This window comes from Leucoraja erinacea, chromosome 33 (genome assembly GCF_028641065.1).
Source record: "Leucoraja erinacea ecotype New England chromosome 33, Leri_hhj_1, whole genome shotgun sequence".
In the NCBI taxonomy this organism is placed as follows: Eukaryota; Metazoa; Chordata; class Chondrichthyes; order Rajiformes; family Rajidae; genus Leucoraja; species Leucoraja erinaceus.
In genome coordinates this window covers 16026215-16043273 of record NC_073409.1, presented here as the reverse complement: position 1 = coordinate 16043273, position 17059 = coordinate 16026215, and the positions used below count along the sequence as shown (strand labels likewise).

Sequence of the window (17059 nt, the reverse complement as noted above, 5' to 3'; positions counted from 1 at the left end):
TTTGATTAAAACTGAGTTTAAAAAAAAATTGCGATTGTTTATGTAAATAATATTCGGGATCCCGTTGTGACGTCATTGTGACATCAAACGCGGTTGATGGGCAGCGCAAGTGGCAAAGTGGTTTGAAACGTGATTTTTGTAAAGTTTAAAATGTCAATAACTTGTAAAATATAACATCAATCCGAACAAAACTTGTTTCATTTACATCCCAGGACGACGGTGAGTAAGGCGGGCTAAAAATTGTAGCGCTATCGTGTACTATTTTGGCGGGATTTTGGGATCTCACGCACATGTACGCATATGCATACAAACAAACAAACAAGATGAGAATTTTAGTAATATACAAGTTCCCTCAACGCAGCCGTTCCCTACCCGTAGCCCCCATGGGAGACGTGGTCATCCAACTCAAGCGGCTCAGGAATCAGCAGTGCGGTTATTTTTAAATGGCGTCTTTGAGGTGAGATGCGGGCGCCCGCAGCCGTTATGGTCGCTGGCCAGCAGGAGGTGACAAAATGAGTGATTGGGCGGGGGGGTGGAGAAGGATTTGATTTAAAAAGTGTACATAAACACGACAACATTTAATGAGGAGTGGATACTTGGAATGAAAAGTGAAACCTCTACCAAAATGGAAAAAATCAGGGCGTTACTGGGTCAGGTGTTGGCGTAGCAACGAATCAAAGGCTGGCAGCCACAAGTCAGGCAGAAACACACACAGCCAGCCGGCAGCCACACAGTTTTATATATATATATATATATAGAAGGTAGATAGATAGATAGATAGATAGATAGATAGATAGATAGATAGATAGATAGATAGATAGATAGATAGATAGATAGATAGATAGATAGAGAGATAGATAGATAGATAGATAGATAGATAGATAGATAGATAGATAGATAGATAGATAGATAGATAGAGAGATAGATAGATATGTTTTTATCTCTTTGAGGTAGCTTTGAGACACCTAATCTAATATTGGGTTGGCATCAGGCTTTGTGTGATCAAACACCTTTGTTTAATCTGAGATATTATATGAGCACTGGTTATTTTATTCTGAGCAAAAATCAAACTGCTGGAGGCCTCATCAGGTCAGGCAGCATCTGTGGAGGGAAATGGACAGGTAATGCAATGCTCAGGGCGGGATCCTTCCTCCCAATTTATCCTGCATTTGCTGCTGTGAATTGAAATGAACAATGCGATATTTCACGCAAAAAAACATTGATCATAATGACTGGCTAACCTGTTTCAACTTTATCTTGATTGTAATAATTGATTTAATTGTGTATTTACTTTTTGAGCACTAATTTATCGTCTCCAACAGTAATTAACTGGAAAGTGTACAACAGAGTCCAGTCAACAGCAGAATCGCCAAATTCTCCCAGACACTAAATGAGCAGTAAAAATGTAGTAAATTATATCGTCCCTGTGATTTTCGGAGATCGAGCGGGGGAATAAAATGGACCGTGGCAGTAACTCAAATTTAATTCTGGGGCATGGAGCTTTTGTAGAACAGTGTTTCCCTCTTCTGGTCCAAATCTAAACTACATAATAACTTCTACCGTGATGAAACGTTATTGATCTGAAACATTAGCTGGTCTTTTCCCCTCCACAGACACTGCCTGACCTGCACCCAAAGATTTCTGTTTCTGTATAAATTTCCAGCCTGCTACGATTTGGTATTAATGCCTTTGCTATTTGCAGATGACATTAAATGCGGTAGTCAGTGAAAATGGTCATCGGGAATTGCAGCGGGACCGTGAGCAGCTGATCAAGTGGGCCAAGGAATGGCAAGTGGAATTTAATTGAGTGAGATGTTGCATCTTAGGCAGTCAGGCCTTTACAGTGAATGGTAGCACCCTGGGAGTGTTGCAGAGCAGTGGGAACCATGAATTCAAGTACATCGTTCCCTGAATGTTGTTTGCAGGTAAATAGGGTAGTGAAGAAGGCTTTTGGCATGTTGCCCTTCATCAGTCAGGCAAGTGAATATAGAGTTTAAGAAGGAACTGCAGATGCTGGAAAATCGAAGGTACACCAAAATGCTGGAGAAACTCAGCGGGTGCAGCAGCATCTATGGAGCGAAGGAAATAGGCAATGTTTCGGGCTGAAACGTTGCCTATTTCCTTCGCTCCATAGATGCTGCTGCACCCGCTGAGTTCCTCCAGCATTTTTGTGTACCTTCCAAGTGAATATAGAGGTTGGGACATTACGTTATAGTTGTACAGGGTACTAGATATTGGTGAGGCTGCACTTTGAGTATTGTGTTCAGTTTTAGTCAACCTGCTATAGGTAGGATGCTGTTAAACTCCCAGATGAAAATCCTTGCAATTTGACAATCCTTTTCAAATGCCTTTGTCACCTTCTCTCTTGATAATCTTCTCCAACCCGCGGCCTTCCAGATCTCTGTGTTCTTATAAGCCTGGCCTCTTAAATTTCCCAAATTTAACCTGCCAGCTATTGGTAGTCACAGCTTCCCTAAGCCTGGAATTACTTCCCCAAGCTCTCCAGCTCCCTATCTTTTTCTCATCTTTTAAGTCCCTCGCTAAAAATGTCTTCTGCCCAAGCCTTTGCAAACTGCCCTACATCTCCTTCTGGGGATAGACACAAAATCCTGGAGTAACTCAGCGCGTCAGGCAGCATCCCTGGAGAAACAGAATAGGTGATGTTTTGGGTCAAAACCCTTCTTCAGACTGAGATTCAGGGGAGAGGGTAACTATAGGTATGAAAAGGTTCAGAACAAATCCGAGCCAACACTGATTCATACTGCTCTCCTTCTGGGGTTCAGTTTGAAATTGTGCCTTGCAATATTAAAGCTGCCTAATAATGCTGTATTGTCTAATTTCCCTTAAGTGCCTGCTATTTACATCAAACACCCCTGTGTGGTAGCAAGTTCAACATTTTCTCCTCTTTGTATCTAACCTGGCTCATTCTATTCTCCTTCAGTGCTGAAACAATTCAATTACAGCCATCTGACTCAGCACAGCCTGCTGGGATCAACGTTTTGACCTTTTATCTGTGTGATGGTTGCCATAGTAAAAGGAATCAGTGGTCCTTTGGATTAACTGCCTCTGTATCTGTTGTACTGAACAGATGGAAAGGCAAAGCTGTGCTGCATCGCTCCGGGCCAAATGTAGGATGTGTGGATTTCAGAATGGTTACCACATTTATAAATGGTTTCAACCCAAAAGAACCAGGTGTCAGTGCAGAGGCAGTGCATGTGGCCCTGGCAAGGGGCAGTCGTGAAGGCCATCTCACCAAACAGAAGCACGATTGCCCAGAGCACTAAGTGAAGACATCTGAATGAATTAGTATTAAAACATTTTATTTCACACCAATCAAATGCAAAGCATAGCAAATGAAACAAATGCAAGAGTCCCACCATTAAGCAAAAGGCAACCTAAGAGTACCAAATATCATAGCTGAATAATACTGGCACTAAAGCTCCATTCATCCCCTACTGTTTTTAAGCTTTCATACACAGGATTTTGTTTGGAGCAAAGAAATGAACTTTAACTATCATTTTCTGGTAAGTGTGGCTTTTATATTGACACCGAGCGGCACGGTGGCGCAGTGGTAGAGTTGCTGCCTTACAGCGCCAGAGACCTGAGTTTGATCCTGACTGTGATGCTGTATGTATGGAGTTTGTACGTTCTACCTGTGACCACATGGGTTGTCACCAGGATCTCCGGGTTCCTCCCACTCCAAAGAAGTACAGGTTGGTAGGTTGGTAGACAATTGCAACAGGTTGCTTGACAATTGTAAATTATCCATAGTGTGTGTAGGATTGTGTCAGTATACGGGGATTGCTGGTTAGTGCAGACTCGTAGGGCCGAAGGGCCTGTTTCCACACTGTATCTTGAAACTAAACTAAACTAAAATTAAATTGGATTCTTCTGGTTTCCTCTCAACCTCATGATGTGTGGGGCTTGTTGGAATTCATGCCTGTTGCTGGTTTGCTAACATGGCAGCTGTGGTTTATACTGGTTATTCAATTACGTCGCCTATTCATTCTCTCCTCACCCGCTGAGTTTCTCCAGCATTTTATGTCTAATCCCGGTGACCACGTGGGTCTCCCCTGGGCACTACCATTTCCTCCCCCACATCCCAAAGTTGTAGGCATTATAGATTGATTGGTGACTGCAAGGTGCTCCTGCTGTGTAAGCAAGTGGGAGAATCTGGGAGGGGAATATGAGTATATGGAAAGAGTAAAAGAAAAGGATGAATGTAGGGTTAGTGTACATGGGTGATTGATAGTCAGCATGGACTTGATGGGCTGAAGGGCCTGTTTCCATTTACAGTATATCTCTCTATGACTGTAACGTACAATAGTATGTGAGTGTGACAAATCAGACTTTCTATGCAATTCTCTGAACAATATTCCTGTAGAGATAATATCTGGGTCAAGCCAACAATCCCCACAAGGGACAGTACAGTGAATGGACATCATCATTGTACATTAGAGTCATAGAGTCATTCAGCGTGGAAACAGGCCCTTCAGCCCAACTTGCCCACACCCTCCATCAACACTAGTCCCACCAGCCTGCATTTGGCCCATAAACCTGTCCTATCCGTGCACCTGTTTAAATGATTCTTAAACGTTGCGATAGCACCTGTCTCAACAACCTGCTTCGGCAGCTCGTTCCATACACCCACATTTCATATTCCCTTTCTGTGTGAAAACGTTGCCTCTCATTACGTTCCTATTACGGAGATACGGAGATGAGGAAACACTTTTTCTCACGGAGAGTTGTGAGTGTGCAGAATTCTCTGCCTCAGAGGGCGGTGGAGGCCGGTTCTCTGGATAATTTCAAGAGAGAGCTAGATAGGGTTCTTAAAGATACCGGAGTCAGGGGATATGGGTAGAAGGCAGGAACGGGGTACTGATTGGGGATGATTGGCCATGATCACACTGAATGGCAGTGCTGGCTTGAAGGGCCGAATGACCTACTCCTGCACCTATTGTCTATTGTCTATTAAATGTTCCCCTCTCACCTTAAAATGTAAAGGCAGGACATAATCAGGTACATAGTTCTATAGTGCGGCAGCAGAACTAAGCGTGGACTCGACCTCTATTATACATGATCATTCCGAGGACCTTGCTACAAGCCAAGTTACCTCTTTTGAAAGCAACATGAATCAGCTACTTTACTCCTTTAAAAGTACTCATTATACAGACACATTGGAAGGCTAGTGACATATACCACTGCTGGAATACCTATTATTCTGTGGCACCAACAGACATCAGAAACACTGTACAAGTGCAGACACAGATTGGATCTCAAGATCTCCGATTGTTATTGCAGACACCTGGGCTTTCCTCTGTGTTAAAATACACATTTCTAATGACTTTCCTTCATCCACTATGATGCGGAGAAAGTGAATAAAATGTTCATAAGAGAGATTTCAGTAAATATTTGAACATTCTATTAATTTTAAACCCGGCCCTCTCCCAAATTATTTATTTATAAATGCTCTCCCAAAGTATTTAACACAGTTCCAAAGGTAGTGGGACTTCCGATATCAAAATGCCGAATTTCATGTGTGACCCGTGAGTGCCACAGGGTAGTTATTCAACTTCCAGGAGCTTCACAATTCAACCCACAAAACAGCACGACTCACTTCACGAAAATCAGGATTGGGAATCTTTCTCGGTAGATTTACCCTTTGATCACATTTCCACAGCAGTCTACCGCAACTCAAGGAACCTAGTACATGCTGGAGATGACACCCATGGCCTTTGGGTCTGAATAGCTGGTGGCATCGGACGGGACACTCCGATTATTCCCGTGTGGAGCACGCACTCCTGTCTCCAAGTCAGTAGGTTGTGTGTTCAAATCCTGTACCGACACAGAAGCAAAGTACTGCTGCATCCTCTTTTGGATGTGATATTAACTCAAATGCACGCCTGCCCTCGAATATGCGTGGATGCCCAGCGTGTGGACTTTGGACTTTTTCCGCCAAAATATGGCGACTGCAAAATACTCTCACTGCGTTGTGCATACGTGACAATAAAGAACCATTGATAATCAGCCAAAATATGCCTCAGATAAACAGACAAGATCTCTCCTCACTTAAACCTCATGCTGTCAGACGTTATTCAAGCCCTTAGACACTAATAGTGTAATACAGACTTTGTTACTCTCCTTCATTCCTGCGTCTAGACTGTTTCTGTGGTCTAAGCTGTTTCTCTATCCACCACGTTGGATCACTCAATCACAAGCACATTCCTGCACCCTGCTGGGCAAATGCTTTGCATGTGGCTAGAAGGGGAGAGCTCCAGTACACTATACCCACTACATTGAATCAGAGGAAAGCCCGTGTTGATGCACAACCATAACACGTCACTGGAAGTTTTCTTTGTAGAACTTGAAGCTAAATCGCTCACACTGAGCCTTGATTGTTTTAGCCAAGACTGGGGAACCGCAGAAAAACACGTGGACCTTTCCCTTGTTCTCCTCGGCAATCCTTTGAAAAACCTGGAAGTTAAAAGCAAAAGATCATCGTCATACAGAGATTCATTATTATATTACACCACTAACAGCAACTCAGTTTTAGGTGTGCCAGAAATGATTCACCCTCAAAACCAAACAATGACGACCAACTAAAGCCCCTGACCCACTGTGCGAGGTACTTCAAGAGTTCCTCCGAGTTTTCCTCTGATTCGAACTCGGAGAATGTCCGTAGCGGGTCCGCAGGAGTTCGTGGATGTCTCATAGCGGCTCGTACGAGTAAAAAGTAACCATTTTTTTCATCGCGAGTATTTAAAAAAAATCGTGGACATTTTTCACAGTGTTGAAAAAACGTCACGAGTTTACCGGATTTCCCGAGTACCTACCGTTACTCGTACGAGACGCTACGTGACATCCACCAACTCCTACGGACCCGCTACGGACATTCTCCGAGTTCGAATCAGGGGAAAACTCGGGAGAACTCTTGATTTACCTCGGACAGTGAGACAGGCCCTTAACTCTAATTCTAATTGTAGGTGCAAATAAAAGCATTGATGCAAGCGGTGAAGAGTTTTGAAATCATAATTCAAAGTGCCGTTTTTTTATTTATTCGGTGGATTTGAGTTGCACAGGCAGAGCCACCATTTCATTGCCAATTCCGGGTTACGATTGAGGGGGTGACCCAAGTTCTTGAATTGCTGCAGTCCTTGAGATATGGGTATAGCAGGGTCAAAACTGCTCGCCAACAGTGACCTTATTAACATCTTGTACAACTACTCCAAGTGCGGCCTCACTAATACCTTGTGCATCTTGTATCTCTTGACTCCCGTAAAGTCCACAAATCTATTGATGTCCATTTTGAATGAACTCAATTACTGAGCCTCCGCACTCCACTGCAGTAGAGAATGCTAAAGATTCGCCACCACCTAAATGAAGACATTTCTCCTCATCTCAGTCCTAAATGACCATCGCTTATTCTGAGACAGTGAACCCTGGTTCTAGACCCCCTCAGTCAAGAGGAACATATTCCGTGCATCTAGTCTGTTGTGCTCTACGAGATTTTTGAAGTTTCAATTTTCTTTCATTTCTTTAGCCTACCTGCTCAACCTCCCCTCTTACATTTAACCCACCATTCAAGAAGCCAGTGTAGAGAATCTGCACCGCACTCCCTCGATGGCAAGCGATCTCGACCCAAAACATCACCTTTTCTCCAGGGATGCTGCCTGACCCGCTGAGTGACTCCAGCATTTTGTGTCGGACTTCAGTGTAAAGCAGCATCTTCAGTTCCTTCCTACACATCCTTTCTTAGGCAGACTCATGACTAAAACTATCCTCAATATTCCGAGTGAAGTCTCGCCAGGGACCTGTATAACTGGTAGACAAAAGTGCTGGAGAAACTCTGCGGGTGCAGCAGCATCTATGGAGCGAAGGAAATAGGCAACGTTTCGGGCTGAACCCCAAAGGGGTTCGGCCCAAAACGTTGCCTATTTCCTTAAGTGGCAAAAACAGGAAAGCAGACTATTATCTAAATGGTGGCCGACTAGGAAAAGGGGAGATGCAGCGAGACCTAGGTGTCATGGTACACCAGTCATTGAAAGTAGGCATGCAGGTGCAGCAGGCAGTGAAGAAAGCGAATGGTATGTTAGCTTTCATAGCAAAAGGATTTGAGTATAGGAGCAGGGAGGTTCTACTGCAGTTGTACAGGGTCTTGGTGAGACCACACCTGGAGTATTGCGTACAGTTTTGGTCTCCAAATCTGAGGAAGGACATTATTGCCATAGAGGGAGTGCAGAGAAGGTTCACCAGACTGATTCCTGGGATGTCAGGACTGTCTTATGAAGAAAGACTGGATAGACTTGGTTTATACTCTCTAGAATTTAGGAGATTGAGAGGGGATCTTATAGAAACTTACAAAATTCTTAAGGGGTTGGACAGGCTAGATGCAAGAAGATTGCTCCCGATGTTGGGGAAGTCCAGGACAAGGGGTCACAGCTTAAGGATAAGGGGGAAATCCTTTAAAACTGAGATGAGAAGAACTTTTTTCACACAGAGAGTGATGAATCTCTGGAACTCTCTGCCACAGAGGGTAGTCGAGGCCAGTTCATTGGCTATATTTAAGAGGGAGTTAGATGTGGCCCTTGTGGCTAAGGGGATCAGAGGGTATGGAGAGAAGGCAGGTACGGGATACTGAGTTGGATGATCAGCCATGATCATATTGAATGGCGGTGCAGGCTCAAAGGGCCGAATGGCCTACTCCTGCACCTAATTTCTATGTTTCTAAGTCTGCCTAAAAATGTCGCCTATTTCCTTCGCTCCATAGAAGCTGCTGCACCCGCTGAGTTTCTCCAGCACTTTTGTCTACCTTCAATTTTCCAGCATCTGCAGTTCCTTCTTAAACGACATGTTTAACTACACAGGCTGGGGGCTAAAGATTAGGTATTCTTTGTCTCCATGTCTCAGTTCCGCACAGTGCATTTCGCAACTGTGTTGGAATACCAATGAGTTCCTGGTTCAGAACTTCCTGGTGCATTATTTCCATACCCTAAACTGAATGACCAAACATGAAGCTCAATCCATGGAGGAAACACAGAGGATGATGGTATACAGAGACGTGTACCTTGAGCCCATTCAGATATACACAATGCTCGGAACAACCTTAGTACAAAGGTTCCACTAGCATCAGGCCACACACAATTAAAAGGAATAAGTGCTTTAAAAATCACATTAGCTTGCAGCATCTGTTTACTGATGTTTCATTTACATATATGAATGTTTACAAGGACATCGGAAGCCAAAGAAAGATGAGAGCAAAGCTGTGGAGCAAAGATCAGGTGTGAGGACATTAGTTTAAAACTACTTGGAATGCAATTTCCAAAAACATTGGCAAACATCCTGGAATCTCTCTCACTAAAAATGATATTGCATTGATTCCGTGCCTGTGAAGCACATGAACCTAATTATAAGCTGATGGTGGCGCAGAATGGAGATCAGAGAACCTGCAAGAATTCCAAATAGAAAGCTGGGAGGGGAGGGACAGGACAGCTTGTTGTGGTAAAGCAGCATCTGCAGTTCCTTGTCGCCATGCCTTCCTCGTTGTTTGGTGCGGTGTTAATATTAATGTTGAGGGAAAGCTGGTTAGCGAGTGGAAGAGAAGGTTGTGCAGATGGATGCAGAGATGAAGTAGAATGGGTGGAAGTTCATTCGGAGCACAAGCAACACCACTGATATACTAGGGATCAATGAGCATTTTCCGGGGACATTGATGTGTGATCCAACGTGACCTGGGATCAGCACATGTGAATGCTGGAGTTAACTCAAAGGGCCAAATGGTGTGTTCATGCTTCTGCATTGTTATGTGGCAATGCTGATCAGCCGCTTGCTGGCCATGCTTGAAGTTCAATACAACACTCGTTTGGCTCAAAGGGGACATAAGCAGAGGCTCAGTTACTGATGCAGGGATACAGCACGGAAACAGGCCCTTCGACCCACCGAATCCATGTCCACCAGCCATACCTGTATATTAGCACTATCCAACACATTAGGAACCATTTACAATGTTACCAAAGTCGATTAACCTAGCAACCCGCACGTCTTTGCGATGTGTGAGGAAAAATAAAACACCCAGAGAAAACCCACGCAGTCACAGGGAGAACGTACAAACTCCGTACCAACAGCACTCGGAGCCAGGATCGAACCCGGGTATCTGGCGCTGTAAAGGCTGCAACTTCCTGTTTTTGACAGGGGTTCTTTAAGCACCCCTGCCTGAAGTTCAAATATTAAATTTCTTCAAACCAAACCTAATGAAATCCCAGTCATGACATCCTCAGGACTACAAGATGTGTGGTTAGCCACCAACCGCAACGTTCAAGTGCGAATTATTAAATCGAACCCACGGAGAATTGCTGCGGATTCCCCTGTGGGGAATTTAAACGGCAAGGTTATTGCCACTGGTGTTGAGCAACTGAAGGTTTTACAACGCGTTATTAAAATATCTCTTAGTGCAACTTTTGGTTGCAATACATTAGTGATTGTTACTGTAAAACATGCATCATTAGATTAAATTGCTGTTGAAGCATTTGATACACTTCTCACACCCACATAATGGTTGTGTGAAATCGATAGTGCAAAGGGAAGATAGGGGGGAATAAAAATCAATTGATTTACAACTCAACAAGTGCACAATCAATGTGTCACTCTGTCATAATCTAAAAGCTCGTTTTACAGTTGTTATGTAATTTAAGAAGCTTTGTAAAGTGTCTGTGTTATAAATTATCTTTGATGTGTCTGTTCAACATTTTTGCCTTTTGAATGTAAAGAGCTGGCCAGTGCATAAAATTCCCACAGGTAACAATTACCAGCTTTTATAACCAAATTAGTATTCTCTTCCAGTCCCCCGTCTCCTTAATATTGCTCATCTGTAATGACGCCTGCGCTTGCTAGAAGGTGAAGCGTGGATGCTGACGCTAGAGGCAGGAAACATGTTCCCGATGTTGGGAGAGTCCAGAACCAGGGGCCACAGTTTAAGAATAAAGGGTAAGCCATTTAGAACGGAGACGAGGAAACACTTTTTCTCACAGAGAGTTGTGAGTCTGTGGAATTCTCTGCCTCAGAGGGTGGTGGAGGCCGGTTCTCTGGATACTTTCAAGGGAGAGCTTGATGGGGATCTTAAAGATGGGGGAGTCAGGGGATACGGGGAGAAGGCAGGAACGGGGTACTGATTGGGGATGATCAGCCATGATCACATTGAATCGCGGTGCTGGCTCGAAGGGCCGAATGGCCTTCTCCTGCACCTATTGGGTATTGTCTATTGTCACCCCGGTTTATTCCTGCCCTTGGGTACTGTTCCTGTGGAACATAGATCACAATTGTACAGTACAGGAATGAGCCCTTTGGCCCACAATGTTTGTGTCGAACATGATGCCTAGTTAAACTGCTCAGCTGCCTGCCCATGATCCATATGCCTCTATTCCCAGCACCTCCATCTGTCAATGTAAAAGCCTCTTAGATACCACTGTCATATCTGCCTCCACCACAACCCCTGGCTACACGTTCCAGGTCCCCCACTGCCCTCTGTGTAAAAAACTTCCCCGCACATCTCCATTAAACCTTCCCCCTCTCACCTTATAGTTATGCCCTTTAGTATTGGACATTTCCACCCAAAGAAAAATATTCTGACTGTCTACCCTATCTATGCCTCTCATTCACTGTATTCCTTCTATACATGAGCAGGCGTGGGAAAAGCGGCCAACAGCCAGCATGGCGGACTCAGTGAATGGGTCTGCTCAGCGCTCCAAGCTCTGCGCACATGTTACAGATCCCCCCTGGGTCACTAACACTCGACTTATGGACACCCCATGTACATACCAGCAAGCATTTGGGAGAAGGGTGGAATGGATGGGGATGTATTTCCCAGTTGCTGCGAGGCTCCAGATATCTTCTGCAGGGTGAGAACGGGACATTTTAACATGCTTTCTCTCCCCAACTCCCCTCCCTCAACAGCGGGGGGCTGGGTGTACCGAGCAGAGCTTGGAGCGCTGAGCTGACCCACTCACTGAGTCCGTGAGGCTGGCTGCTGGCTGCTTTTCCCACGCCTGCTCACTCTCCCGTCACCGCTCTGTCACCCCGTCGCCCACCGTGATTTTGTTCATTCCGATCCACGGACATTTCAAGCTACAAGCAGCTCTCAGGGAGGGAACCCCGTGGGAACCCAGTGCTACCTGTACCTTGCTCCAGTCTGGCCGGCCGGGCTGGGTCCTTGTGCGTAGGCCTGTAATAGAATCACGCATCTCCTTCTTTGCCAGAAGATCCAGAGCCATTTGTAGACCCAAGGCCTTCATGTCATTTTTACTGAGGGCCGATGTCATGTACATATGCATCTCCAGAAATCTGCCTGCACATTGGGAACAGTTGAACAATTAGCAACTCTGCTGTTTGTTTGTGAATGTACATATCTAACAATACTCCATAAGAATAGCATTAAGTAATCCAATCATTCAATCAAGTTTGATGTGGTTCCGTGCTGACTAATGTAAGAACTGATTGTTCGATGATACAGTGTCACATTTGGGAGACACTAGGTACAGTGAAATTCACCGTTTTTGCAGACAATCCCATTAAATCGTACAGCAGACCTATTCTAAGTAATACACAAAGAGTCGCCACGTTTCTGATGCTTAACAAAGTTACAAAAAGTTAATCGAACAGTCTTCTCTTCTCACAGTAACGAACCAGACCTGCCGCTACACAAGGTCGCATACCCCCTCACCAGCCGGGTGCCCCTTTGTTCTAAACATTACCCATTACTTGCACACATTTTCAGCTCCGTTCATAGTCACACCATGTATGGCAGATTCATTTACATTATCTCATCAGATTGTACTAACTTAGTGCAGAAAGGAACTGCAGATGCTGGTTTACACCGAAGAAAGACACAAAATGCTGGAGTGTCCTCCTTCCCGACACAAAACATCACCCATTCCTTCTATCCAGAGATGCTGCCTGTCCTGCTGAGTTACTCCAGAATTTCATGTCTATCTTTGGTACGACTTTAGTGTTATTTTTCTCTGAGATTTTCAACTTTTTAATCTTAAACTGGTGGGGAAAAATGCATAGAAAGCTGCCTTAATCATTTCAAATTTCTATACCCTTCTTAAAGTTTTGCATCTGAGACGGCTAATGTCTTTGGTTACAATGTCTGAAGAAGGGTCTCAACCCGAAACGTCACCTATTCTTTCGCTCCATAGATGCTGCCTCACTCGCTGAGTTTCTCCAGCATTTTTGTCCACTTTTGTTTACCATCAAATCACTAGTGTCACCTACTAACATGTAAAACGTTATTCTATTGACAATCTCTCAGGCAGGATCTATGGCATACAATAACGGAGATGCAGCACAGAACATCGGCCCTTTGGAACAGCGAGTCTGCACTGACCATCAGCCACCAATTTACACTAATCTGACATTAATTCCATTTTTCATTCTCCCAACGTCAATATTAACACTAGCTCAAGACCTGACATCACTGTTGCTTCCGACTTCCCAAGTAACGACAAATTTACCCGACGTAATCTGTACAGACACTAATTGAAACTGAGAGCCAAATGGATCATGGTGACAGTTACGCAAGTTGACAGGGCCTTCTGTGAGATAACAGTTAGGAGAACGGGACCCGTTAGAGGTTGCTGGGTACAACCTGCTCCACAATAAAGTGCATGAGTCAATGGTTAAACCATATTCTTGGAATTGCCAGTCACCAAAAATGTTCGAACAATCAGAAACATCCACATTTTTAAAACTATCAACATTTTCTGAAAACAAAAACCTAAAGTAAAATTCCTGAGATTAAAAAAACACATAAGCATTTAAAAATGTTGAGTAGATAAAGAAAATTTTAATTCCCAATGCTTAACTTAAACTTAGTCCCTCAACACTATTTGGCTCCACTGAAAGAACCACTCCAGAACCAGGGGCCACAGTTTAAGAATAAGGAGTAAGCCATTTAGAACGGAGACGAGGAAACACTTTTCTCACAGAGAATGGTGAGTCTGTGGAATTCTCTGCCTCAGAGGGCGGTGGAGGCAGGTTCTCTGGATGCTTTCAAGAGAGAGCTAGATAGGGCTCTTAAAAATAGCAGAATCAGGGGATATGGGGAGAAGGCAGGAACGTGGTACTGATTGGGGATGATCAGCCATGATCACATTGAATGGCGGTGCTGGCTCGAAGGCCCGAATGGCCTACTCCTGCACCTATTGTCTATTGAAAGGAATGTAAAAGTACTCCCGAGTCATATGCTCCATGGTGTGATTTAGTCTGACATGATAGTGTGTACCCATGTACATTGCTGGATATGGTGGACCCTGCATGGAGTAAGAGGATGACTTCAACGTTACCACCTTCTCAGGTGCCAGGAACCTACCTTGAATCTCCTCATCAGCCTGGTCCATCTCCAGTTTAGTCAGGAGGCTAACAAACCACTCAAAGGACTTCTGGTCTCTGTTGATCCAGATAAAGTCAACCTGCAACCACAAAGCTGGATCTTAAATCTCTTGCCGAGTACCAATGCCATTCCAAGTTACATCTTTCATCTGAATTGTATTAGTGCTCCCCTGACCATCAGCATCAATACTGCAGAAGCGTTACAGACAGCTGGCTGGTGTCACTATGGTGGCTGTAGCATTCACCTGCTAGTGAACGCTGGCATATGTTTTTACATGTAACGCATAAATTGTAGGGCAGTGGGGGGTAGTCATAGTCCAGGGTATGGCTGTGAAACCTGCTCGCCTCAAATAAAGTCAAATGGAGAAAGTGTACCTTTCCATAGCTGGGGTTCTGCCCACTTCACCTCTACCCCATTGCAGACATTGAACCTTGTCTATGGAACCAATGTGATTCAATGATGTGAACTATATTCTGCCCTTTGTATCTTCCACATTGCTCTACCTATTGTACTTGAATACGACTTGAATGCAGCTATGTACAGCATCATCAGATGTGATTGAATAGAATGCAAAACCAGGGTCTATTATCCAGGGTGGGGGGAAATGAAGAATCAGAGGACGTGGGTGTAAGAGGGGAGAGATTTAATAGAAACCTGAGGGGCAATTATTTCACTCAGAGGGTGGTGGCTAGATGGCATGGGCTGCCAGAGGAAGTAGTTGAGGCAAGTGCAATAACAAATTTAAAAGACACCTGGATAGGTACATGGATAAGAAAGGTATAGGGGGACATGGGCCAAATGGAGCTAGCTTAGACGTGGCATCTTGGTCAACGTGGATGAGTTGGACCAAAAGGGCCTGTTTTCCATGTTGTATGACCCTGACTCGAAACAAAGATTGTCACTGTACCTCGGTACACGTGACAATAATAAACCTAAACTTCAAATCTTTGGAGGCTGGGGTCGTCCCTTTATGGACTCTTGTTTACATTCCAAAGAAAGATCAAGAGGCACAGGATAAATACACGCTCTGTCCAGCTTTGAAACTCTTTATAATTAACTAATCAATGTAATGTTTTTTCTTTTTTTTATTTGGTAAGTGAAGCACACGGTCTTATTCCAATTTTCTATTTATTTACTTCTTTTTTTTCCCCTAGCTACTTATTTTTTTAAAATTTTGATTGCTGGTTTTCTTATTTTGTTTTATTTATGGTGAAGGTGTTGCACTGTTTTGTATATATCTCTTAAAAATCAATTAAAATGTAAGTGAAAAAAAAAAGAAACTCTTTATAATTGGATGAGTTTTACAACAATCCAACAGGTTCATGATCCTCATTACAGCTTGTATTTTAATTCCAGAGTTTACCTAACAAACTTACATTTGTCCGTCTGATGTCATGGTGGATTTTGGCCTTGTCTGTGGGTTATGAATCTGGACCTCTGTTTCATCACTCCAGTAAGATAGGGTGCAACCAATTAGAGTTTTGGAGGAATGTCTCCATACCTATTTTACCAAATTCAGGGAACTAAAGTTGATTCAACTAATACCCCAATCCACAATAGCACCCAAGCTTCGGTAGTAAACTGGAAATGGGAAACTCCAGTTTAAGAAGGAACTGCAGATGCTGGAAAATTGAAGGTAGACAAAAATGCTGGAGAAACTCAGCGGGTGAGGCAGCATGAAGGAAATAGGCAACGTTTCGTCCCGAAACGTTGCCTATTTCCTTCGCTCCATAGATGCTGCCTCACCCGCTGAGTTTCTCCAGCATTTTTGTCTCCCATGGGAAACTCCTCTTCAACCTGATTAGTTGTGCCATCATTTTATGCCATAGAATCCAAGCAAACATCTATCTGTTTCTCAATGATCCCAAAGCAGTGAAGGGTACAGATGTGGAAACCCAGTCCCTGCAGCCTGTTCTTGGGAGCTAGCTGGTGACACGTCGCAAAATCGCAGCAACGATGAACAGCAGAGAAGAGCTCATCAGTGCCTCTACTTCCTGAGAAGACTACGGAGAGTCGGTTTGTCAAGGAGGATTCTCTCTAACTTCTACAGGTGCACAGTAGAGAGCATGCTGACCGGTTGCATCGTGGCTTGGTTCGGCAACATGAGCGCCCTGGAGAGGAAAAGACTACAAAAAGTCGTAAACACTGCCCAGTCCATCATCGGCTCTGACCTTCCTTCCATCGAGGGGATTTCTCGCAGTCGCTGCCTCAAAAAGGCTGGCAGTATCATCAAAGACCCACAACATCCTGGCCACACACTCATCTCCCTGCTACCTTCAGGTAGAAGGTACAGGAGCCTGAAGACTGCAACAACCAGGCTCAGGAATAGCTACTTCCCCACAGCCATCAGACTATTAAACTTGGCTCGGACAAAACTCTGATTATTAATAACCCATTATCTGTTATTTGCGCTTTATCAGTTTATTTATTCATGTGTGTATATATTTATATAATGGTATATGGACACACTGATCTGTTTTGTAGGAAATGCCCACTATGTTCTGTTGTGCTGAAGCAAAGCAAGAATGTCATTGTCCTATCAGGGACACATGACAATAAACTCACTTGACTTAACCGCAACATTGAGTCATTGTACTTTTTCGTTTGTTGATGACAGCTGCTCACTATAAATTCTATCCCACTGTCAAAATACCCTGGTAGTGGTTCCAAAACTAA

General features: G+C 44.0%; 1 protein-coding gene across 1 annotated transcript in view; it reads right to left on the bottom strand.

Moving 5' to 3' along the window:
* Window positions 1-3400: 3400 nt before the first annotated feature.
* nox5 (NADPH oxidase, EF-hand calcium binding domain 5) overlaps window positions 3401-17059 on the bottom strand; it is a 52912-nt gene continuing 39253 nt past the window's right edge. The window contains exons 15-17 of the mRNA XM_055660967.1: window positions 14363-14462; window positions 12171-12337; window positions 3401-6474 (exon numbers count right to left, since the gene is read on the bottom strand). Of these exons, the coding sequence (XP_055516942.1) occupies window positions 6340-6474; window positions 12171-12337; window positions 14363-14462 (402 nt within the window). The 3' untranslated portion in view covers window positions 3401-6339. The remainder of the gene's footprint in view (window positions 6475-12170; window positions 12338-14362; window positions 14463-17059) is intronic.